Raw genomic sequence first — 25,634 nt, forward strand, 5'->3', positions numbered from 1 at the left:
AGAGATAGAGACAGAGAGAGAGACAGATTGAGAGAGAGAGAGAGAAATATCAGAGTTCTTGCTCTAGCAGTTTCTTAAGTAACTTTAATTCAAAATAATCAATATGCCATTGTGGGATATTTGGCGATGGCCTGCCCTGTGCCCTGACATCTGCAAAGCATAAGGTCACAAGAGGAAGTGAATCTGTATGTGCAGGAGCTTTGGATACTGCAAACAATGTGGTTTCCCACCCTAGTATGGGTGTGCTCAAAACTGGAGTAGATAATAATATCAAGTGATGTACCTCGTGTTATTTTGCTTGCTCTACCTATCATATAACTGCTTATAAGGACTGCTCTGTTCTAAAATGGCTGGCAATTGTAGCAGTTGTAGCAGTCCATAATTTAGATTGCATTCTCTGCTCTTTTATTCACCACAGGTGAGCTAATGGGACTTTTTCAGTGAAGTTAACAGATTAAACCACACACTAGGCCTGGCAGGTGTGGCTCAGCAGTTGAACATCAACCTAGGATCCAGGAGATCGCATATTCGATTCCTGGTCAGGGCACATGCCCGGGTTGCAGGCTCGATCCCCAGTCAGGGGTGTGTGGGAGGCAGCGGATCAATGACTCTCTCATCATTGATGTTTCTGTCTCTCTCCCTTCCTCTCCCTTCCTCTCTGAGATCAGTGGAGATATGTTAAAGAAACACACACACTAGGACACAAGATGCTGCAGAAATACATCCTCATTGACAGGCTAGAACAGCTTTTGTTTATCTCCCATGCAAATGCTGACCAGCAAGAGAAGACTGAACTCTGAGGACCAAAACAACAATAATAAAATTATTAATTCAGGAAAAAAGTTGAGACGTTTCAAATATACAGCATATTAGCTCTTCGACAAACATAATGTTCACTGTAGACCAAAATACCCATTTAAAAGATATTTCATACTTATATATTTTGACTCAGTAAATACTCAATTATACTAAAAAGCCAGAAAAGCCCGTAGCATTATCACATGAGTAATGGCAACTCTACTTGCCTATTGCCTGGAATGCAGTCTGACCACGTTGTAAGTAATTTCCCTGTGGTTCATTTTCTGGGAAAGCAGAAAGAACTGCATTTTATGTGTTTGGTAATGCCACACATTTTTTTCTATCAGAACTCTCATGGAAGCTTTTAGAAGTAAAAGTTTCCTAAGCTTGTTGATTAGTATATAGGGTATTTGTTTTATGCATTATGTATGTATGCTATATATTATTATTTAAAAATTGTAAAGTAAACTGGGAAAATACTAAGTTTTGAATGAGAATTATTAGTTGAATAAGTCAAACATTGAATAATATTTGAGTAAGAATTGTTTATTTTTGAAAGAGCTCTTAAAAATCAATGCAAAAAATAAACCAAGAAAGAAGAATGAAAAATGCACCTCTTTCCACTAGTAACTGAAATTATGGATAATTATCCTAAGGAACAATTCATATATTCATATAGAGATTTAAGTACATGGTGGGGGTTGATGAACTATGGAGGGTGGGATGTAATTATTAAACACCGAGTGTATGCATGGAACCATGCACAATGTACAGATTATGTGGTATTCGGTCGGTCCCTGCCTAAAGTAGATTTTGATAATTCTCTGGAGAATCACACATCAGTCACTTTTCAAAGGCTTATTTTCCAGAAAAAAGAAACGATGCAAAAAACATCTAAAGTCAAAATGGCTATCGCTTTAGCCAAGATCAACCGAGGAACATTAATTCAAGGATTAAACAGCATATCCAGATCTTCCAAGTCAGTGGCCAAACTCCTGCAGCCTCGGCTTGTTTGTAGACTTTTAGAGTTAAGGGACATATCTCATCGCCTGCTGAGGGAAGTTAATGCACCAAAGCAGCCCCTGTATAACATGCAGGTAAGTGAATGTTGCATTTGCACAAGGTAAGTTATAGAAACTTTTGAAATGGCAAGATAATGGAAAATGTAGCACATTTGGTTGTCCTACATGTAAAACAAGAATAGCTGGATAAGAGAAATGAATACTTGGGCTTTTTTTCAAGATAGTATATTCCCTGGTTTAAATAAATCTGAAAGAGGAAGTAATGTGGCCTTTTTTCTACCTTGTTATTTAATTGAACTATATAAAACTGCCCATTTCAAATGGTTCATCCTAAATATAAGCATACAAATTACTACTTATGTCAAACCTAAAATCCTACAACAAACCTTAAAAATGATTGTATTTTGTTCAGATTTCCCCAAAACCTATGTTTCCAAGTTAATCTTTGATTGACATAATGTATTGAGTATATTTAACTATAAAGTCATTTTGATAGACCTATTGACATTCAAGTATATTTCAAATTATAGGTTCTACATTGTTACCTTGAGGCTCTGTTAAAAGATAACAGTTCTTAAAACTTCTTTGGGACCAATTTTCCCCCTAAACTTTAAGTCACAGAACTCTGGGTTTTTCAATCAGGACATTATTCAAAGCATTCTAAATGTTTGTTACAAAATATCTGGAATCTTGCAAGTCTGGCATCTAATCCCCAGCCAGAGTGAATCGATTTTAACTCTTTAGCTGAAGGGAGAAAGAACCTGGCTCAAACTGAGTTAAGCCAAAAAGGGGATGTATGAGTTCATGTAGCTGAACAATACAGAGTTGATAAGGTTTCAGGCATAGCTGGGTACAGGTACTCAAATGATGCCTTTAGGATCCTGTTTCTCTCTTTCTCTCCATCTCCTGGCTGTGCTTCCCCTGTGTTGAGTCCATTCTTAGACTGACATTTCTGTCATGGTCACATGATGATTTGCAGCTGTTACAGGGCTTCATCCTTCCAGGATGAGTTACAGCCGAAAAGAATGAGAGTCCTTGACCCAGCATTCCTGGCCACAAGCCCTGAGGGTCACTCTTAGAGGATGGCTTAGGTCTAGACCAGGGAAATGGGAATGACTGATTGGCCTAGGACTCAGTTCCCTGCTGCATTCCCAGAGCGGGGGTTGGAACTCTATCTAGACCACGTAACCTGAGCAAGGGGAAAGGATGAGTCCCTGAACAAAAATCTAGGTGGTTTCGGGATGAGAAAATGGATGATGGATGGGATGGCTCAAATGAACAAAGCATTCATTATACAGGAATCTCTCTAATCAAAGATTTTGACATTTCCAGAAATCATCAGATATTTCAACTATGAACTGCCTGAGGCAGCATTTATAAAAGACTCTCTTATTATATCTGATGTTTGAGAAAGTAAAAAATGGTTTGTGTTCATTAATCACTGGATTCTCTAAGCACTAATAAACCTTATTCCTACATTGTTAGGTCATCAAAAAGAAACATAGCCAAACCATGTTATTTTAAATTCCCACTGAAATACCCACCTGAGTCTAATTTTTGCCTGGACACTTCTTTCCTTGCATTGCTAGATCCATAGGTTTTAGAGAGAATTGATGTAAGAAGTGTCCTTTGAGGACTATTTCTGTATTTATGATGAAATCATGTTTAAAGACCCTATTACATTAGTCTTTCTTTTTGCCCCTCTTTGCTGTGAAGGATCTAAGATTTTTACATTATTTACCAGCTAACAAGTTAGCCTGCCACTGTTATGCAAACACACACACACACACACACACACACACACACTCACACACACATGACCCTTGTGGCAGAGACACAGATTGTTTATTATTCACAGCAAAAGTAGCAACCAGAGCAGTATCTTGTGTCAGTCTTCTGTACCGCAGTTCCCACAGGGCAATGTGATGAGAGCCAGATGTTACCTCTGCCTGCGAGTAGTTAAGTTGTACCACAGGAGAGGAACCCTAAAATTAGAAAATTCAGCTTTTTATAGGGTCGCTGGTGAGTCTGCCCAGGTTGGCAGGGCGACTGAGAGAGAAAGAGAGAGAGAGAGAAGTATCTCTGGAGGGGAAGGAGGAGAGGGCTTTATTTTTAGTGCCCTGCGACATGTCTTGGGAGGTACCTCACTAGATCTCTCCAAAGGAATATATTTTCTTCCAAAACTGTTTGCTGTTCAACCATGTCCTTTGCTCAGAAGATTCGATCTGTACAGGAATGAGAGACATCCATGGAGAATTGTCTTCCAATACTCATGAAAATTCAGTGGCAGAAAAATAATCTCTATTTTCAGTTGAATTTGAGTTTCATTTTATCCAATAATGAGAACAAAAAACACAATATGTTTGCCTTTTTGCCTTGACTGGCTGAGTTTCACAGGTAAATTTACAGCTTAGCTGTGATAACTTTCTCCAGGAACCTGAGATCAGAGAAGCAGGTTGAAGGATTAAATGACTTGTCTGAGGTCCATGTGCTGACTATGACTCTCTTTTGACATCCATTCAAGATCAACACCTATGCCATCTCTTCTCCTTTTCTCTTGTTCTAATTGTCTTAGGACAGAGCTTTAATTTTTAAAATCCTTATCAATAAAATATTTCAAAATATGTAGAAGGTAGTTTATCAGAAGTTCCACCAAAATTTACCTGGTAGTAATATTCTGCCATACTGCCTTCAGAAACCTCCTTTATAAAAAGAAATATAATTAACCAGGCCCCAATCCTGTCCTCATTTTTTCTCCACCAAAGTTAACCATTATTCTGAATTGATGTGAACATTTCCCTGCATATGTTTATATTGTCACTTCATTTGTATACATGTTTTACTATGTATATTTAAAATTTATATAAAAGGTATACTGTACTTACCCTTTTGAAACTTTCCTTTTTACTCAACAGTTTTATATACGTAGCTATGCTTTATTGTTTTAACTTCTTTGTCGCATTCTATTATAAGAAAAAATAATCCACACTTTATCTATTACCAGACAGATAGACAATTTAGTTTTCAATTTTTTGTATTACAAACAGTGCTTCAGTGAACACTCCTGTCAATGACTCCTTATCCGTATGTAAGAGACGTTCTCTGGGTGTGTATCTAGAAGAGGGATTGCTGGGCCCTGAGGGATGCACATCATCAATTTTATTACCTGTTGTCAGATGCTTTCAGAATGGGTGCACCTGGGGATCATTGGGATTCTGTGTGTGTGTGTGTGTGTGTGTGTGTGTGTGAGAGAGAGAGAGAGAGAGAGAGAGAGAGAGAGAGAGAGAGAGATATTCTGGAATCTGAGGATAATTTCTTTAATTCTGGAAAATTCTTAGCCATTATTTCTTCAAATATTACCTCTTTCTTATTTTCTCTAATCTCTTCTTCTAAAATGCCTGTTAAACATATACTTAGGACCTTCTCATTTTATTCTTTGTCTCTTTAACTTCCTCATATTTTCCATTTCATATTTTTTTGATACATTTTGAATAATTTCCTCTGAGCTATCTTCCAGTTAACCAGTTCTTTCCAGCTGTATCTAATATGCTATTTCACTAATTCAATGTGTTTTAAATTTCAAACATTACTATTTCTAGAAGTTCTATTTGGTGTTTTCCCCCAATTTCTAATTTTTTTCTTTTCAAAGTGTCTTTTATGAGTTTATTTTTTAAATATCTTTATTTTAAACACACTTATTTATGATCTTCTAAAATATTTTTCTTTGAGATATTTGGGGGATGCAAATCTTTCTATTATGATCTATATTGTGTCTCACTCATAGTAGATCATTTCTTTTGGTGTTTGTTTTCTTTAACTGAAAATTTTTCTTCAACAGGAATTTTTAAAAATAGAAACCCCTTCTCTCCTAGAACCGTCCCTAGAGGATTTGGTTAGTGTTCCAGGGTATTGGCCCCTGGTGGAGACCAGCTTCCTTACCTTCTTCCTGGACTGGTGGGTGCAGTTGTCCTAGTCCAATTTCACTGAGACTACTCAAAGGCCTGCTCCTCACTTCATGTGCATCCAAGTCTCATCTTCAGTCTATCAAAACTCAAGCCCCCAGCCATTACTTCAGGGTCCAATAGCAGCCCCAGAGTTTCATAAATTTAGACACTTACTGTTCCTGTTTTTAGTTTCCTCTTTGTTCCTGGAATGGGAATTTCCCTCCTCCCTCCCTCCCTCCCTCCCTCCCTCCCTCCCTCCCTCCCTCCCTCCCTCCCTCCCTCCCTCCCTCCCTCCCTTCCTTCCTTCCTTCAACTCGGTTTTATATTAAATTTTTGGTGTATGAATTTATATAGAATTTGTAGGTTTTCCTGTGTGTTGGGTTCCCCATTAGCTTTGCCATGTTGCTGGAGCCAGATATCCTTCATCTTTACTATTTAAAATTTTTTTATTGATTTTAGAGATAGAGGGGAAGAGAGAGAGAGAGATTGATTAATTTGTTGTTCCACTTATTTATGCCTTCAGTGGTTGATTCTTGTATATGCCCTGACCGGGGATCGGACCTGCAACCTTGGCATATGGGGATGACACTCTAACCAAATGAGTTACCCAGCCAGGGCCCAGCTTTATGTCTTAATATATTTTACAAATTCCATATAAGATGGTTGAATTTGGTTTTGGAAGTAATTAAAGTATAATTCTACTTTTTCATTCATTTAAATATTCATTGAAAACCCAACATGCAAAATCATTAGTTTAGGTATTAGGGATTCATAGATGTCTTGCCATTGGCCTAGGAACCGTGGGGATGATAGGTAGGTGAGCAATGCTAGTAGAGTGGGGCAAATGCATCATCAAAGTGTGCAAAGCACACTATGGAAGCATTAACGAGGGGCATGTGATTCCAAAGAGTAGTCAGTGTAGGCTTTCCAGAAGATGATACTCAACCTGAGACTTGAAATAGGAGAAATTAGCCTTGTAAAGAAGTAGGAGGATCATTCCAGGAAGAAAACCATGTTTATTAAGATGCTGAAGCAAGAGTGAGCATGACTTACTTAGGAAATGTAAGTTTTAAATGGCTGGAGTGAGACAAGTGGGAACAGTCCCAGGTCAGAGGTTCCAGGGTCCTTGAGGGTAGGAGTGAGCGAGAAGCTTTACTTGGGGAATATGCATTAGCTAGGGTGGAGAATCAGAATTGCCACCGAGAGGAAACTAAGTTGTATCAAGGAAGAAAACATCACCACTGTATCTCAAGTCTGAAAGTCTCAGAGATGACTAAAACAGAAGTATGAACAGTGAAGACAATGGCCTGGAGAGTCAAAGGAACAACAGACTAATGTAGGAGGTGTGGAGGTCAATGGGTTGGTCTGTGAATGGAGCGTATCATGGTACAAGAGTGTGCCAGGAGGTAAGCGGCATACCACGGAGGAGCTATACCAGCTCTGGTACACCGCTTGGCTGCCTCCCCAAAGTGACAGTGTTCAGCTTACCCAGAGTGAAATCCAACATGAATTCCTTCAAGAATTGTCAGGCTGCCTGTGTCAGGGTGGAACTCTGTGCAGAAGTAAAAGGAGTGAAATCTGGAATCACTTTGCAAGGAGATATGCTTTGTGGATGCATGGAGGACATTGCTTTATGTGGGGAAGTAAGCGGCCTCATTAACCTACCTGTAGGTATGTTCAAAGATCCTCCTCATGTGCTCAGTCTCATCACTGATAAGAGGATGATGTACCTAGAGCACCTTAAATGGTTCTACCAAAACTGTTGGATATTATGTAGCTGGGAACACCAGTCAGGCAGATTGCCTCCCTCAAGAACATGGAATAAAGGAGTATTTTCATTAGGACACTGGCTATAACTACGATAGTGTTTCAGTGCTTTGATGTGGTCTGAGATGAAATAATGGTCTGATATAGTAATGGTCTCCTCAAGACAGAGAATGGACATTTTCACAGGACCTCCCTCGACAACCTACCTACGCCTTTCTGGTTAATTATATTTAGCTCTAGAGCATGTCCTATATATCTTCAAAGATATATTCAAAGATATTGTGCCAAATATGAGTTACCCAAAGATCCAACTGATACAGGTGACCTGAAGAGATTCTGGTGGCTTGTTGTGACATGAGCACAGAGAGATGGGGTTAGGAGGTTCCAGTTAAGCATCTTGTTAAAAGAGACTTCCTTTGCACCTGGCACTATGAGTGCTGAGTCGGGTTGTTCCTCAAACCCCTCCAGGTTCTGCAGGGATGAGATTGTGGTGATATACCTTCTAGTTCAATAAGGAGAATCAGGAATAGAAAACTGAATAGAGAGTATCCTGATGGTTTTCAGCATCCCCAGCACTAGTGCTTACAGAATGGTGCATCTGCTTAGCCTTGTAAGCTGCCTGGCTCAGTGAAGCTTGCAGCTGCTCTAAGCTGCAGTGACCTAGATAATCAGCTTGAATGCTCACTTGGGCCAAGATACGTCAGCTCCCAGACATCGCTGTTGACTTTGGCAGGCCAAGCGGGGCCACAGGACCAGGAGCACTTCCTGTGATAGACTCTTCCTTATAGTGGCATTAGAGAGAACTTTCTACTTTGTGCAGGCAAAGTGAAGAAAACAGTCTCTAAAATGTCTGTGCCACAGGTCCACCCCAGTGACTTGTGGTCCCCTTTTCAGGATAAAGGTCAGAGGCTTTTCTAAGTAAATTTTACTTCTTACCCCTAACCCTTCAGGGTAGACTCCAGTTTGGGGTTTAAACTGTAAATCTCACAAATATGGGACACTTCTGTAGGTCCTTGGAGGAGCCTTCCATGAGGTTCTCTCGGGTGGTGTAATTCAAGACCTGGGAACAAAGGACAATTCCTGGAAAGCATAACTACCTGAATCTTGAAGATATAATTCTCCAGTTTGGCCAGGAGGTTGGGACATTTGAGCTTTTACAGGACCCCCCAACTAAGAGCTTATTCAAGACCACAGGACATTAATACTGGGATAAACAAAGTCAAATAATTTTCTTTACTGTGTGTGGACTGCTAGGAGTCTTTCCTGTGATCATGAGTATTACAGGTTGCTAAGCAAAGACATGATCATGTAGCTTTCCCAGACTTAAAGGAAACGCTTTTCTCTGGGACCTATTAACAATAGTACTTCTTGCGACGCTTACTCGTGAATCACTGAGTTTCCCCTATTGCTCCCTGCTGTTCCTCACAAAGGTGGTTTTGGGCAGCATAAACTAAGTGGGCAGCCTGGTAATTCTCTAACCTTCAGGTCACCTATAAGTGGATCTTTATTTTCTAAACTGCTTATAGTTTGCTTTTCTGTGATTTATCCTATTATTAGTGAAAATAAGACGAACACAGTTCTTTTATGAGATGAGGCAGTCAAAATTATGTGGATGAAATTTAAAGATTGAGATGTTTTTACTCTTGAAATATCCATATATCTTATGCATTAATATCACCAAATTAAAAGAAATATATGGGCATAATATTGATATGAAATACTTTTAATTTAAATATGCAAAAAACATAAAATTAATATAACAATAAGATTAAGATAAAATTTTTGAAATAAGCCAAGACAATCTAAATAAAGCCTCCCATCTACCAAATTTCTCCCAGTTATCTCAGTTTTACCATACATTGTTCCTGCTCATAGCATGACAAAGATGAAACAGGGTAGCTTTTAATATGAAAAACATGTATTACAAATGAGTCAGAAAATTGAAAAATGGCCACTTGCCAGTAGCCACATGAATTTTGGAGGAAATGTATTTTTTACAGGATGATCTGTCACAGGAATAGCAAGTATTTATTAAAAGCATTAAAATGGTGAAAAAGTGACCCTTAGGCAATATACAGATTCATCATTCAGAAGCATAATATATATCAAATACATAACTTATTCTGAAACAAATCAGTCTTAATTCCTTTTAGGTGAAGGACAAAAATCTGAAAAGGGAAGATGCAGTGAAACAGAAACAGAGTAGCAACTTACGCACACAGACACCACTTTCATTTTTATCGCACATGGCCTTCCAAGTATTCAATATGGACCTCCCACTTACATTTATATATTCACAAGCTCATAATCTTTCACTGTGCTGGGAGGCATTTTGCTGGAGTGTATCTGCTTTCCTTCCTAATGTCTGCATCTGCTCTCTGCTAGTATGATGTCTCCTAGCCTCATAGTGGGATTCAAAGGCATGCCATCATTTTGATTCTTCTACAAGAGGGACACAGCAACAGCTGCTTTGTTTCCTGGAAGCTCTTTGCAGAGCCAGGAACACTGGGAAATTTTCCAGAGTACTTATGGAAAGAGGGGGCTAACACTGCCCCAACCTATCCCTATATCTAGGAGTTGGAATGGCCTGAAAGGTAGGAAATGAGAAGGGCCCCTTGCCCCCAGCCGTCTCTTAGCTACGAGGCTAGGCAGTGCTCTTGCTTCAGCACTCCATACATCTCTTAAAAGAGAAGGGAACCGTGACGGGCAATTTTGTTTGCCATTCAGTGGCGGCAGCAGTAAGCAAAAACAGAGTTTACTCCAGTAACAAGTACTTAGAACAGGACCTGGTACACAGTGCCATCAAAATGTTATCACATGTTCTTTGGAAGCACATTTTAAAAGGCTGCAATATACCATTGATTAGATATAGTGTAATTTACCTAATCATTTTATCATTGTTTCAGTTTTTCTCATGTCATGAATAACTTAATGAACATGTGCATATTGTTCTTTCAAGTTCATGTGCATTTTGCTGTGCAATTACATGATTTTATCCGCTACAGCCTGTACCTTTGGGGAGTTATTGAAGCCACCTAGTGGCATGGCTCTTATTTCAGGGGAGCATGGCTAACCTGCCACGACACTGCTGACTGGGAAAGGAATGGTTTTCCTACTGTCCTCATTTTACATCTTGCTCAAGGCAATAGAGGTAGGCTACGAAAGTATAGTTCCCTTAAGCCGAATATGTTATACTATTATGTTTTAGGCAGGGACACCTTCTATTACCAGAAGCTAGAAACATCTGAGAGACAAATTCATTATTGGTGTAAACCTCTAGGTTTCAAAACAGCATGCTGGATATGAGCACAGAGCATTTCCTGAAGCTTGATCAGGATTAATGCTGGCCTTCAGCACTCTCATGATTAACATTTCCAAGCAGGTTATTAGTCTCCAGGAAATGCTCAGAATTTTGATTACTGTTTGCTTAATTGAAGAAGTGAATAATTTAGTAAAGGATGATTACATGAATTTGAACAGACTTTTTTCCTAACATGCACAGCAGCACCCCCTAGTGAGCACTTGATAAATGTAAAAAAGTTAAGGTGGTTTTTTTAAATAGATCTTAGAGAGTGAGGAAAAGAGAGAAACATCTATCTGTTGTCCCTGGTCTGCACCACTATTGGGAATCAAATCCACAACCTAGGTATGTACCCTAACTAGGAATCAAACCCTCAACCTTCTGGTGCACAGGACGACGCTCCAACTAACTGAACCACACCAGCTAGGGCAAGGTTTTTAAAATCAATGTGTCATAGGTTTTGATGAGCGAAAGAGGGTATCATTTTATAAAAGAAAAATTAATATATTTTTAGACTGTGAAAAAAACCCAGATAGATCTAAAGTGGATGACTTTCTCTAGAAAGAAATATTTAAATTCTTCTTTTTCAGTAACATTGTAAAAGTTAACATTGTAACATTGAAAACTTCTATTTTAATAAAACTGTCATCTGTTTTTGCAGGTCAGAAAGGCTTCTTTGTTTGAGATCATTTCCTTTCCAGCAAAGACTGCTTTAACCAGCATAATGTATGCTTCATATGCAGCACTAGTTTATTTGGTAAGTTAAGAAAAATTATTAGAATATAGAAATAATTATACTTGTTTTATGTAATCTTAAAGGTATACTGTTTACATTCTATTCATAAACCAAGGTTACACAAAATAATTTTACATTAAAAGTTTACTTCAATCCACTAAAAACTAATTTGCTTAAATAACTTAAATTATTTTATTTTTATAAAGTTTATTACTACTTGGTCAAAATATTGTGGTTTTGCTTTCATGTAGCTATAGCTGTTTTGTTTCATCCACTGTGCCATGGTTGGCTAAAATTCATTATTCCATCATTTAAATCTGTTATTTGGGGGGGGGGGGATTACTGTATTTTGAACTATGAGTGCTGTAAACTAAAAGTATATTTTGAATTACAAGTGCTATAATTCAAAAGTGTTCATTGAAAACCATGACAAAAATATAAAAGATTTTATAAATTATAAGGGATTATTTCTTTTAATCTACTGCCATTTATATCTACCTTTAAATTTTTAGAAAAGTATAATATACAAAGAGAAAAGTACACAGCTTGATGAATTACCACGAAATCTATTAACCTATGTACCACACAGGTCAAGAAACAAACATTACTATCATTCTAAAAGTGTCTTTCTTGTCCCCCTTATAATCACTAACCTTTTCTATAAAGGCAACAATTATTTGACTTCTAATATTATAGTTTTGTTTGAATGTATATAAATGAAATATCATATACTATATATTCTTTTGTATTTGCCCTTTTTTGCTCAATACTATCATTGTGAGATTCATTTATTTGATGCCTGTGGCAGTAGTTTGCCGATTTTCATTGCTGTATAGTATTCCATTGATTGACTATATCACTATCCATTTTACTGTTGAACATTTAGGTTATTTACAGTTCTGACTATTGTGAAGGAGGTGCTATGAATATTGTTGTACATATGTTTTGGTGAAATTGCTGGACCATAGAATATGCACATGTTCATCTCTAGTAGATGTTGCCAAACAGGTTTTCAAAATGGTTTTAACAATTCATTCCAGGAAGGATAGGTAGAGGCAAAAAACAGAGAGTCTTCATTTTTATATAGGAGGAAAAACTTTTCCAAAAATCTTCCTGACCTCCTGCTCAGCAGACGTATTTTGTTTATTTGGCCAGAACAGGGTCACCTGGCCACACACTAACTGGAGGGAGGTTAAGGAAAGCATCTGATGTTTACCCAATCTATAGTATAGGGAGGTAGGCAAGAAAGGGGGAGGTTAGGAGGAAATCGAGGCTTTTCAAGCAGAGGCCCTCAGTCCTTTCTCTGATACTCCCTGAAAACCTTCCAAGTGTTCATAGCCAATTATCACTGGTAAAAGAAGCTAGTCCAAATCTCCTCATAGTTCATGAATTTTATTATTCTTACTGTTTGCCAAAGATACTTGGCACCATCATCATCATTAGTAAACTTATAGAATAAGTTTAACAGATACAATTCTTAATGATTCTGTTTTTGAAATTATTTTTCTGTCTATGTTTTGACACTTTCTGAAAGTACTAAATGACATTTTTTGACAGAAAGCGGATCACATATTTGTTTAGAAATCGTTGATCTACTAGTTTACTAAATTTTTACCAAAATGGTTGTGCCCTTCCAGTTGTACAAACAGGTAAAAGCAAAGTCCAGGGGGTAAAAAAGCAAAAACAAAAAATCTACTGTGAGGTATTAACATGGTAGGAACAAATTTCATCTCTCAAAAAAAAAAATCACTTAATTAAATCAGGAGAATAAAGGAAATGTTTCATTTAATTAAATCAGAATAAATATATAAAACATCTAATGAATTAAGAAAAAAGATGTAAAGTGTGTCTTTATTGAGTCACACTAGGTTTTCATTTTCCATCTAGATTATGGTGTAATATATTCAGAACAAGGAGTCAGTCTCTTGATGTTTATCATGTGCCAGGGGTTCCTGAAAGGAAGTGTTTCTTTATTAGAGTATGTGGATTAATGACTTTAAACATTTTATTGGGCTTTTTGTCTGCAAGTTTAGTAGCTTAAAAAGAAACTTTACTTTTCAAATTTTTCATTATTAGACAGTCTGTGTTAATGCTGTTCTGGAGAAGGTAAAGAAAATTTTCCAAGAAGAAGAATCCATAAGGCAAAACAGAGGGGAGAGCGAAAATCTTAGGAAAGCCTTTTCTGAGCCTGTGCTTTCTGGGCCTATGTTTCCTGATGCTGAAATCAAAGCAAAAGCTTATAGGTCATTACCGGAGAAGCCAGACAATACTTCAGCTCTTCCTGCTAATAAGCTGAGTAATAAGATCCAGGTTTTACATTCTGTGTTTGACCAATCAACTGAAATAAATGAATGAGCAAATATAAACATAAATATCACTGAAAAGCTTAAGAGTTATCCATCTAATAACATTTCATCTGACAAAACTAGGAAACTAGTTTTAATATACTGACTGCTCTGCTTTTAAAAAAGGTAGGGAGGAACTAATAAAATGTCACTCAAGTATTCATATGGTAGAGAAAAAATTAATTTTGATGTAGAATATATGTATGACTAATATTTTTTAATGAACAAGAAAATGTACCCTTTGGTGGGTTAGACTTTATGCTGTGGATTATAATATAGGAGTATGTATAATACATTTATGTTTTTATTAAAGACTTGTTTTGAGTATCTTTCTAATTATTTTCCTGGGAGAAAAAAACAACCTTCCCTATCAAAATGCTACATATATTTTTAAGGGATATTTTTCAAAGGATATTTGTTTTCTATCTACAGACTGCATAGTTTGGGTCTGCCTATTATCACTTCTTTTATAACTCATTGGTAAAGTATGAATGTCTTCTAATTCATAGATGTCAGAAGTTTATAAAACAGATTTGTATTATTTACAAATCTGGTGAGAAGATGTCTGTATATGAGGATAGGATTTGACATTTTTTTATTTCCAGATTTAGAGTAAGAAATCTAACACCAGAAATGAAGTCCATGTTACTTATTGTTGCCCCTGGATCCTGAGAGAAAATGCTTCTGTAATTGACCCTGCAAACTAGAGCCACGTTTTTTGTCTGTAGGAGGTATTTTGGTTTCTTCCATGCATTTAAAATTCTGGCCACATTTTAAGACCTGACTGGTGATTGGAGGACTAGCACCTAATATAACAGGCTGGGATGTGTCCATCCTGGAGACTGTACATTTCCTATACCTGGTGAGTAGCTGCTGCCATAAACAGTATTTATACAAAGCCCAAGCCTAGCTCTTTAGCAGTAGCCTGAGAAATGAGTAGCAAGTGTTGTATTACCTATGGTTGTATTCCAATAGGAAAGGAAATGTAATAATATATAGCAAAGCACCCTGTAAGCAGAGTCTTAATGATACTTTATTCACTTATTATTTTTACAATAACAGAGGGAAGGAGTCCAGGTGGGTCCCTTAGAATGCTAAGTATAAGGTTTGGAGTCTTAATTTTGATCCTATGTCACTAAGGCGATTAGTATGCTTTGAGACTAGTTTCCAAAGTTTCTCACTCTGGATTTATATTCTGCTCATCCTAGCTAGGTCTTTCTGGTTTCACTTATTCTTATATTCTATGTGCTGCCAAGTTTTAGATGACCAGCACTCAGGGTGTTATAGTATAGTGTGGGCACCAGGCAACCTGAACAGCACTGGCCCAACATAACTGGCATGGTAAAAGCAGGCTAAACCACTTAACATCAGTTCAGCAGAAAGGACTCTGAGGAACAGCCCCTATATCTCTTCTCTTTATAACATTTACATGAAACAGTTGTACATACATGCACAAAGTTCTCTAAAAATAAAGAAAAAACCTTTATTTGAAAATTTCATATAGGCATTCAAAATACTTTTGCCCACTGAATAGCAGACTTCATTATTTCTCATGGCTGGGCAGCAGCTGTGTGGGTCCTCCTGCTTTGAGACTACTTGTCTTGATCAGGGAGAAACTGTGCCAAGGTTTATTTGGTTTTGATGTCCAAGCACATTGATAAGCTTCTTATTTTTAAATTCAGCATGTAACTTACCCCATTTCTGGAGGCAATTTTTAAGTGTAAAAAATCTGCTATATACATATTTGGAAAGACTGAAGTTAAGATTTAAGCATTTCAATGTATTTAAATTTTACCTTAAAAGGTAGTAATGACAATCCAATAGGAGAGGTGGGAATGCATGGAGGTATCAATGAAACAAGAATGGAAGAATGCTGAAATGGCTGAAATTGGGTGACGGGAGTTTATTATACAATTCTGTTTACTTTGTATATTTTCAACTTTTCCATGATAAAATCTGCTACATCAAATAAGGATTCCCGCCCCCCCCAAAGTTTTTCTTAGTAGATCTTATTTTATACCTCTTCCTCATTTTAGTTACATCAAATTACTTTTCTCCTTCTGAAAATACATATACCAGGCCTGTAACCTTCCAGTCCCAATCATCCGGAGGATTGGATGAAATGTGTTCTATAGATCCTGACAATAATCCTTACATTATACTCAGTACATGTGCTTTTGAACCTTTCCAATTTACGTGATTTGTAAAGATACGTAATATGCCAATGTTGGAAAAAATTAATCATCTTTGGTATTGAAGCAAGGTTATTTTCAAAACATACCCATTTTTCATTGTCATGTGATTTTATCAGAAAGAACTCTTAATTACTTTGAAATTTCCTGTGGCATAAAAATCGGAATCATACTTAACAGGATCATTAGAAAGAGTCACGTAAATATTCCCGTTGTCCACTGTCACTCTATGAATCCTTTGCTTCATTCCTTTGGAACGCCACTTGGGTTTTGCTGATGGATCTCTAGGGTTTATAGACTGATACAGTCCTTCTCCTGTGGCCAAAGTAATTTTGAATTTATGCCAGGGGCAAACTATACATGGTCGTCCATCAAAATCCTGGGGAAGGAAATAAATGATTTAATAGTCTGACATTTCCAATGTTTACAATAAACCTCAGACTCAGAACAGAATCTATTGCAGAACCAGGTTAAAGAACAAGCCAGCTTTTCTTTTTTCCTCCCATTTAGAAATAATTCAGCATGAGGCAGAACCTAATCTTAGCTGTCATCAGGTCCCTTTTGCTGTTGAGAAGCCCAGTGTTAGAGTTCTGTCAGAAGACACCAGCTCAGCAACTGTACCATGTTACTGCAGCTGTGCTGTTACCTATTAGATGTCAATGCTACTTCCTTGATGGAAATGAGGCAATGGCTTCAGATGCTTCTTAAGGAGTTCTAATTGCTGGAAGAATGGTAAGCTTCAGATATAAATCAAGAGAGGTTACTAAAGGCATGAGTGCGTATATTAATTGAAGAGCGATTTTGATCCAAAGTAGCCAATTCTCAACTTTTTAATGGTATTAAAGCAGTGCTTCTCAATTTTTAAAGAGCACAGGAATCACCAACATCTTGTTTAAATGCAGATCTTGTTTAAATTCAGTAGGCCTAGAATGGGTGCAAGATTCTGCAGTTCCAAGAAGCTCCCAGGTGACACCAATATTTCTGGTCTATGGACCATAGTTTGAGTAGCAAGGTTCTTACAGCTCTCATGGTCTGAAATTGAAAGAAATTCTTCCACATTTATCATCAACAGGTGCTTACATTTGTTTTGTTTTTTTATACCAGAAGTGCTGTAATACTGATATTGTATCTCCAGAGAACTGTTAGCAAACATTCACTTTTTCATAATTTATAAAAATTCATAATTTAAATACACGTCCTTTTAACTTGAGGGCAGGAGGGGAACTAGAGATATGAAGTGTAGAGAGAGTGGAACACCAAGTTTAAGACTGTACTTTGTACCAGTCAGAGAGAGAGCCAGAGAGAGAGAGTGTAGAGAGAGAGAGGCTCATGAAAGAGAGAGGAGTGAGAGAAAGAGAGATATATCAGTTTCATGAAGTAGAAAAACATAGTATTCCATAGCATGGCTATTCATAATTTATTTAAACTGTTTTCCATTGTTAACACATTTAGGTTGCTGCCAATTTTTATTACAATAAATAACACCCTCTCCTATATATATTTAAACATTTGTGCAATTATATCTGTAGGGAAGATATCTCAGAATATAATTGCTAGGTCGGAAGACATGCATGGTTCTCTCATTTATTTGTGAAATGGTTTTCTTTACATTTTAGGGATGCAAATTCCTAGAATATTAGCAATTATACTTGAAGCATAAAAATATAATCCAAAGCCAAATGTAAATTATTTTTTAATACAGAATGAAATAATAATATAAACAAAAAACACCCAAGTTTTTTGAGAATAGATTTAATTTTACATACCTCTATGTCTCCCAAGTGTAAAGGTCCTCCTGAGTCTGAAAAGGAATTGAATATTAAATCTCATCACTAAAAAAACTGAAATTTTGATAGTTTTGTGGTTAGTAAACAAATTCAAGATTTACAAATGAAAAATAAAATCTTACGGTAACAGCGAATATCCATAGCATGATATTCTCCTTTGTGATAGAAAATTACCACTTCTCTATCATGAACAACAGCTGTCATTCTTTCAGATTTCTTAAGGTCATCTTCTCTGCCAACATAGACAGAAGAATATTCCTCCTTCATTTCAGGATCTTGTTCAGAGCCACCAAGATCCATGCTAGTTCAATCAAAAAAAGAAAAAAAAAGAAAGAAAATTGCAAGTGGTCTTCACTAGTTCGGCTATAACTTAACTCAGAGATAATTGTAAGAGAAATCTGATTTCTCTGAGACTGATAGAAGTATTCTTTTGAAGCTATATAAAACAAAACATTTCTAAATACTGGATTATAGTTAGTCATGATTTTGAGTTAGAGACTCTTAAAGCTTGCCAAAATTAGGGACTTGTATTAGATTCGTTTTGATGTGTACAGCTCAGCAGTTAGATGATCATAATTTACAGTGTTTTCCTTGATATTTCCAGCACCCCAACTCACACCATACATAGTTATTACAATATTATTGCCTATATTCTCTTTGTTGTACTTTACACCCCCATGACTATTTTGTACCTACCAATTGTAGCTCTTAATCCCTTCAGTTTTTCACCCAGCCCCCTAACTCCGGAGCCCTACCATTTGGCAATCATCAGTCTGTTCTCTATATCTGTAAGTCTGTTTCTTTTGTTGTTGTTGTTCATTTATGCTCCTTACATTTCCCACATAAGTGAAATCATATGGCATTTGTCTTTCTCTAACTGACGTTTCACTTAGCATAACACCCTCTAGGTTCACCCATGCTGTCTCAAATGGTAATATTCCATTCTTTTTTATGGCTGAATAACACTCCATTGTATATATGAACCACAGCTTTTTAAATCCACTCATCTATTGATGGGCACTTGGGATGCTTCCATAGCTTGGCTATTGTAAATAATGCTGCAGTAAACATAGAGGTGCATTCTTTTGAATTAGTGTTTTGGGTTTCTTTGTATAGATCTCCAGAAGTGAAATCAACTGCATCGGCTTACTTGGTTTTGCTTGGTATCAACAGCCAGCTCTTATGAATCAGCCAGATGACTATTCTACCAGAAGGGGATAGGTGTGAATTGACACTTTTCACTTTCTTAAATCAGAAAGTGTAATTACTTTCTTCTGCCTCACTTGGGCATTCAAAGAGATGACTTCCTTTCAGTTAATTTATAGCAGTATACAAACTCATATTTCTAAACAAAGATTTAGTAGAGAATTTGTAGGTATTCTAAATATATTTTTTCTCAGCACAGATATTCAGCCTATTTCTTTGAAAGCAACCCTTTCAAAGAGACCTTCCGTATACTTTAAGAAAACAGTCTTCATGCCTTTTGGTGGTTTCTCTAAATATTTATTTAATTCTGTATGGCTGACTAGAAGTTTGAAAATGTTAGTAGGAATAGAGCATTGGCTCATTTAGTTATTTTTAAAAATTGAGGTATAATGGACATACAACATGTTAGTTTAAGGTGTACAACATAATGATTTGATATTTGTATATATTGTGAAATGATCACCACAATAAGTCTAGTTAACATCCATTGGTGTACATAGTTACAGGTTTTTTTTTCTTGTGATGAGAACCTTTAGGATTTATTCTGTTAGCAACTTTCAAATGAGAGGATGGCTCATTAAAAAAAAAAGTTCAGCCCTGGCTGGATGGCTCACTTGGTTGGAGCGTCATCCCGTACACCAAAAGGTTGCTGGTTCGATTCCTGATCTGGGAGCTAACAGGAGGCAACCAATAAATGTTTCTCACATCTCTCTCTCTCTCTCTCTCTCTCTCTCTCTCTCTCTCCCCCTCCCTCTCTGCCTCCCTTCCTCCCCCCCCCCATATATATCCTCCTTAAATAAAAACATGTCCTTGGGTGAGGATTAAAAAAATTTTTTCAGGTTCATAAAACAAATTACTAAGAAGTAAAATCTCTATGTGAATGTGTAGAAATGAGTTTTAGAAAGAAGAAATTTATAGACCACTATTTTGAGGTTAGTTCTGAGCCATAAGGAAGATAGATAATATAGTGTGAGCTCCAAAACTGAAGTATAGGATGAGGTGTGTGTTTGTGTGTGTGACAGAAAGAAGCAGGAGCTTTGAATTCAAAGTATAAAGGAAATCAAATTTAGGAAATTACAGAGATGTCAAATTTGTACTCTGAAGTTAGCATTGTTAAACTTTGTCTAATTAACCTAGTTATTTTTTAAAGGATGGGGAAAACACATATGCTATTTTAAAAAAATTATTTCATAATAACAAAAGCAAAAATATAGTGTTTTTTAATAAAAGGCCATGATTTTCTGGATTAGCTATGGCTGGCAAGAGGCTGGATATTACATCTCTAAACAGTTTGGAAGCTACACAAATTGCTCATGTGGTAGTAATTACCTCCACAGCATCGGGTGTGCAGCCCTTTATCACATTTTATGACAGAACACACAGAAGGGCAATGATGATAAGAAAAATGGGAACAGAAAGATGAACTGAAAGGGGGGAAACAGGCTGAAGAAAAAAAGAAATATGGAATTTGGAACACATTTAACCAACAAAGGATTAAGATTCAGAATATATGAACTCCTAGAAAGAAAATGCCAAATAGTCATAGAAAAATGTGCAAAAGACATAAACATTTCACAGGTGAAGAAATCTCAATGGTCACTAATCACATGTAAAGATGCTCCACCTCATTAGTAGGAAAATGTAAAAGAAATGCAAAGCAAAGTCACATATGGGACACTATTTTCTATCCAACAGACTGGCAGAAAATTATACCAAGTATCGGCGAGGATATGGAACAACTGATAGTGATGACATCAATTAGTGCTATCGGCGAGGATATGGAACAACTGATAGTGATGACATCAATTAGTGCTACCCACCGTTTGGCATTACCTAGTAAAGTTGAACATATTCATGACTCAATAATCCCACTTTCTGTATATTACAGAGAAACATTCACAGGTACACCAGGAGACATGCACATGTGCAAGAAAGGTTATAATAGCAAATTAGACAGGAAACAACTCTAAATCAATCAACAGTGAAATGGATAATATATGTATTCTGTTAATTGAATGTAGCAGTAGTATGGCTATATCAAGTTGCATTAATTTAAAAAATGTAACTTTAAATGAAAATATTTTAAAATAGAGTATGCTTTCATTTTTATCAAGTGGAAAACCAAGCAGTACCAAAAAATATATTATTCATGGATACATGTATATACAGTAAATTTATAAAGTAAAGGAAGGGGATAGTAAACACAAAATTTCTTAAACGTCTCAAAGTATTACATTTAGTCTTATATTTAACATTATTCTTTTTCAATATTTAAGTTGTATCCTACCTTATAATTATGATCCAAATGATCCAAAATCCAAGGGGGATAAAATGATACTTTCTATCCTCAGAGGATGTGCCTGTGCACAGATCATAAATGGACTATTTGAGAATTTGTACAGCTTATTTCAAAACTTGGCATTAGAGAAGAAAATAAATGAATAGTTCTCTTGCTTTTCCTATTCCAGGCAAAAACTAGAAAAGAAATATTAGTATCAAGGGAGTAACAAAATATATGAGGTGTAAAGTAGGATCAAAAGTTAAGTTCTCTTTGACTCCCAAATAAATGAGAACCAATGAGAACCAAATACAACCCTCCCTCAGGTTTCAGTCTCTTAGAACATGCAGTCTTTACAGGGTTTTGCCCTCAATCAAAAAAAAAAAAAAAGGAAACCAAACTGTAGTGAACTTTGCAGGGGTTGATAAATGTGCAGAGAAAGGTGGAGCTAATGATAAAGGTTTCAGAGAACTATGATTATAGTCTTTCATTTTGCTTAGAAAAGTATTATCTCATCCTTTCTATAATTGTTCTCTCTATGCATCATAAATGGTTCTGTTTAGTTATGATATCTGGTGACTATTTATAATTAACGCCCATATTATGCTTAATTAAATATTGTGAATATCATGGTCAGCCCATTCAGAGAACAGTAAGAGTCAATGTGTTCACCTTAATTACTGTTACTTTGGTGCACTATCCAAATGCTCCCACATATTTCCTCTATTTTGAATTAACTTTAAGATAGTAGAATCTTAATAAAAAAGAAAGTGAAAAATTACACAATTTACCTAGTTTGTAGGCTAGATGAAGAAAACTTCCTCCTGAAAAATTTAGCCATTTTGTTCCACAGTTCACTCTTCAAAAAATATTTTTTTGACTTGTGCCTAAAATTAGGTTTCTAAAGGTGTTGACACCACATAAAATTACAAATTAGCTAAATGGATCCCCAGTCTCTATTAGACACCTTTCTAGCATAGGGAATCCGTTCAGGTTGAATTAAAAAAAAAAAAAAATGCAGTAATTCAGTTTCCATAAGACACTGGAGACAAAAGATATATGAAATTAAAGAAACTTACGACTTCTCTTGAGCACTGACCAAGGTGCTTTTACTGAGTCCGGTTAATTGGCCAACACAAGGCTCCGGGGTGTCACCCTCGCTTTTGGGTTCAGAGAGGAGATGCCTTTGGTAGTAGTTTCCTACCACCTCTTTGGTGGCCGAATAACAGGGAAACGAGCGAGTGCCTGTGCTCGTGCCCTTTGCACATAGTTCGTTAATCGTCACAAGGCCCCCGGGGGTATTTTATCTATTTTCCAGATGAGGAAACAAAGGGTAAAGGGCTCCTTTTAACAGAAGCTTACCCAAACTCACAAAGTACCAGTCAAGATTCAAACCCACATCTTATGAGTCTAAATTTGTGAACACTGAAATAGAAATCTTAACATTTCACTTAAGTAATACCCAGACTTATAAAAACACGTGGCGTGCAAGTAAACTATCTTAAAGGCACCAAACCTTTTAGCAAAGTAAAGATCTCTGTCTCTCTCTCTCTCACCATATGTACATCACCAAAGATAACGGTCCTGAATTTTTCTAAATTGAGGAACGCTAATGTGTAAGAGTTGTGTCAACAAATGTTTAAAACGGGATACTTCCCCCAATTTAATAAAGTTTCGTAGCCGTTCTGGAATTGGCCACCGTGGTCTGGGACATTAGAGATGAGCGCGCCAGGTGACCTCGCCTGGGTTCGAGAGCTGCCTCCGCGTGACCCCGGGAGGTGGCTGTCGCGGTGCCTCAGCGGGAGGCCGGCCGCAGCCGGCTCCGGGGGGAGCTCACGCTTCACCACGGCGGCGATCGGGGCCGCCGGGCCGCGGGGAACGCGCCGTCACGTGAGCTGTCATCGCCGAGGTCCTTCCGGCTCTGCCCGTTTACGGCCACAGGACCTCAAGCTGTTAACGTTTCAGTCAGGACGGTCTGCAGTTGTCGGAGCGGGGCTGTGCAGATGCGGCCCGTTCCGCCTGCACGCTCGGGGGCGAGTTCACCCTGAGGCCGGGACGGAGACGGGCTGCAGCAGTCGCCATGCCTTAGAGCGCCCGGAGGCTGGGAAGCTTGTTGAAAACGCCCCGCCTGCCCCACTGAGGCGGCAGGTCCGGGTGCGGCACGGACTCCAAGGCGAACGGAGTCCGTGAGCCTCGCGGTGACTGAGCGGACGCCTGGCTCGAGAGTTAATGGTTAACCAAGGCGGGGCCGAGGCCCGGGAGGACCGCCGCGCTCGGAAAGGCGGGGGGCAAAAGCCACAAGACAGCCGCCCACGCGAGCGCTAGGTAGCCGGAGCCCAGGCCGCCGCTGCCGGAAGTCCGAGCCCAAGCCCGCCTCCCGGCCGGAAGCAGCGGCCCTCGCGAGCCCCGCCCCGCGCCCCGCCGCTCAGACCCGCGGCTGGAACGGAACATACCTGCCAGTCTCTCGCTGCACCTCGGCGAGAGCCGCCCGCCGGGACCCCGCGAGAAGCTACTGCGTGAGCCCGCGCGGGACCGCGGTGCTGAGCCTCGGAGGGGCGGGGCAGGCCGCCCACGTGACGCCAGAGCGCGCGTCCCCGGGGACCCGCTCGACAGCGACCCGGGACTAACCGCGCTCTGCCCGGACCTTCGAACCAGCAGTCTTATTAATCTTGTATTTGACAAACGTAGGTGGCGTCCATTTACTTTGAAATGTTTGTTGACTTCACCACATTTATCCAGATTTTAAATGCACCCAGCGATCTCACTTCTAGGAGTTTACCTTATAAAAATATTTGGAAACGTTGGTCACAGTGCATGTAATCCATGTATAAAGATGTACTGCACGGAAGAATGAGAATAGCTGGAGAGATCAACAGGGATGGTTACATGAAATACAGTTAGACGTGTGAATTACTTAGAGCTATATAGTGTTCTATATAGTATTCTATAGCTAGAAGTAATTCACACGTCTAACTGTATTTCATGTAACCATTCCTGTGTAGTGTGTAGTGTGTCCTCTTTAGAGTAAAAAGTTGTTTCTTGAGATACAAATATGTAGGTATGTATATAAGCCTTTTTTTTCTTTTTTTAAACACAAAACGTAGTGGTTGGGGGAGTGATGAAAGATTTTCACCCTCATATTTTGACCTTTGCAGCTTTGTTTTTTCTCTGAGTTAAAAAAACACACCACACACCTCATACCTGAGTTCAATATTGGAAGCTAGATGGTCTGAGAGTTGTTGTTTCCTTGACTGTCTTCTAATGCAGGGGTTCTTCCCAATGGCCATGCCTTAGCATCACCTGGGGGTATTAAAAAATCCTGATGCCCAGACCAATGAAGTAAAAATCTTGAGTGGGAAGAGAGAGAAATACATTTTTTCTAACTTCCCAAGTGATTCCAGTGTGACCTCAAGGTTGAAAACCACAATCTATATTTAATATCCTGACATACTGATCTCAGATCCTTGAGTTGCCCATTGGGCCTGGGGCTGCTGAAACCCAGGAGCCTTGTCCATTTACCCCAATATGTCATGTAAATGACCTTTTTTCCCCCTATGAGTCGGATCAACTAAAAGATTGAGCAGCCCGGAATAATGGATTTGCCTGCAATGCCACTTTCTTCTGATTTCTAGTTTGTTTAGTATAGTTTTAGTGTGATAGTCATATTTTATAAGATAATTTCCCTTTTGACCATTTGTTTCATTGATCCAAGCACAAATTAACCATCTAGTTTTGAAGAATCACTTTCCCAAAGTGATAATAAATATATTTGGTTTTATTATAATTTACATTATCTGTTACTAATCCCAAATTATTTTATTGGCACATGGAGTATGTAAGCAGTCCTCAGTTGGCGTCACTGAGGGACTAAATAAGGTTTGCTACTTATAATGAAAAGTTCTTTTTTCCTTTGGTATAAACTGGGCCAAATTAGCATAAGACACATCTTAGATCCGCTGATCTTAAATCTGGTTTTGAATAAACTGAAGACCTCAGTAGATATGCATGAATATATACATACACAAGAATGAGACGGAAATGGAAACTTTTTTTAAATCTCCACCTAAAGTATTAATATGGTTAGTCATGTAAAAGTATAAAATCCTTGGAAGACTGTAGTGGCAGGCTGAATAAACTACCTTCCTCCACTTCTGAGACACAGGTATACAAAGGTACGTGTGCACCCACACAGCACAGCCATGCACATGAGTTAAAAGCAGGAACCCAGAAAGTCCATTTGAAAGTCATTACAGTTCAG

At 37.9% G+C, this 25,634-nt stretch overlaps 2 protein-coding genes across 10 annotated transcripts in view; one reads left to right on the plus strand and one right to left on the minus strand.

Moving 5' to 3' along the window:
- Positions 1-13,923, plus strand: part of SPATA9 (spermatogenesis associated 9) — a gene marked incomplete at its 3' end in the record, with an annotated part of 46,072 nt that extends 32,149 nt beyond the window's left edge. For all 6 annotated transcript variants that reach the window (XM_081133355.1, XM_081133354.1, XM_081133357.1 and 3 more), the window contains 3 exons: positions 1,668-1,895; positions 11,494-11,589; positions 13,645-13,923. In XM_081133355.1, coding sequence (XP_080989481.1) covers positions 1,668-1,895; positions 11,494-11,589; positions 13,645-13,923 — 603 coding nt within the window. The remainder of the gene's footprint in view (positions 1-1,667; positions 1,896-11,493; positions 11,590-13,644) is intronic.
- On the minus strand, positions 9,239-23,905 carry RFESD (Rieske Fe-S domain containing). Of its 4 annotated transcripts, XM_081133362.1 has the most exons (6): positions 23,830-23,899; positions 22,456-22,683; positions 21,386-21,458; positions 18,015-18,193; positions 17,872-17,906; positions 9,239-16,484 (listed from the first exon to the last, which is right to left on the minus strand). In XM_081133362.1, the coding sequence occupies exons 4-6, from the start codon at positions 18,190-18,192 to the stop codon at positions 16,221-16,223; spliced, it is 477 nt and encodes a 158-aa protein (XP_080989488.1). In that variant the 5' UTR covers position 18,193; positions 21,386-21,458; positions 22,456-22,683; positions 23,830-23,899; the 3' UTR covers positions 9,239-16,220. The 4 variants fall into 4 exon arrangements, with proteins under 4 accessions (XP_080989488.1, XP_080989489.1, XP_080989486.1 ...); XM_081133363.1 differs by lacking the exon at positions 22,456-22,683 and having other exon boundaries at positions 23,830-23,905; XM_081133360.1 differs by lacking the exon at positions 23,830-23,899 and having other exon boundaries at positions 22,168-23,781.
- Positions 23,906-25,634: the final 1,729 nt, after the last annotated feature.

This window comes from Miniopterus schreibersii (assembly GCF_964146895.1).
Source record: "Miniopterus schreibersii genome assembly, chromosome: 3".
Taxonomy (NCBI): Eukaryota; Metazoa; Chordata; class Mammalia; order Chiroptera; family Miniopteridae; genus Miniopterus; species Miniopterus schreibersii.

What these genes read in the sequence shown, in the direction of transcription:
- RFESD (XM_081133363.1), bottom strand. Translation starts at nt 18,192, where the DNA reads ATGGATCTTGGTGGCTCTGAACAAGATCCTGAAATGAAGGAGGAATAT. An exon ending in TATGGATATTCGCTGTTACC is followed by an intron (nt 17,907 to 18,014) that starts GTAAGATTTTAT and finishes ATTCCTTTTCAG; the next exon opens with ACTCAGGAGGACCTTTACAC. An exon ending in TACACTTGGGAGACATAGAG is followed by an intron (nt 16,485 to 17,871) that starts GTATGTAAAATT and finishes TTCCTTCCCCAG; the next exon opens with GATTTTGATGGACGACCATG.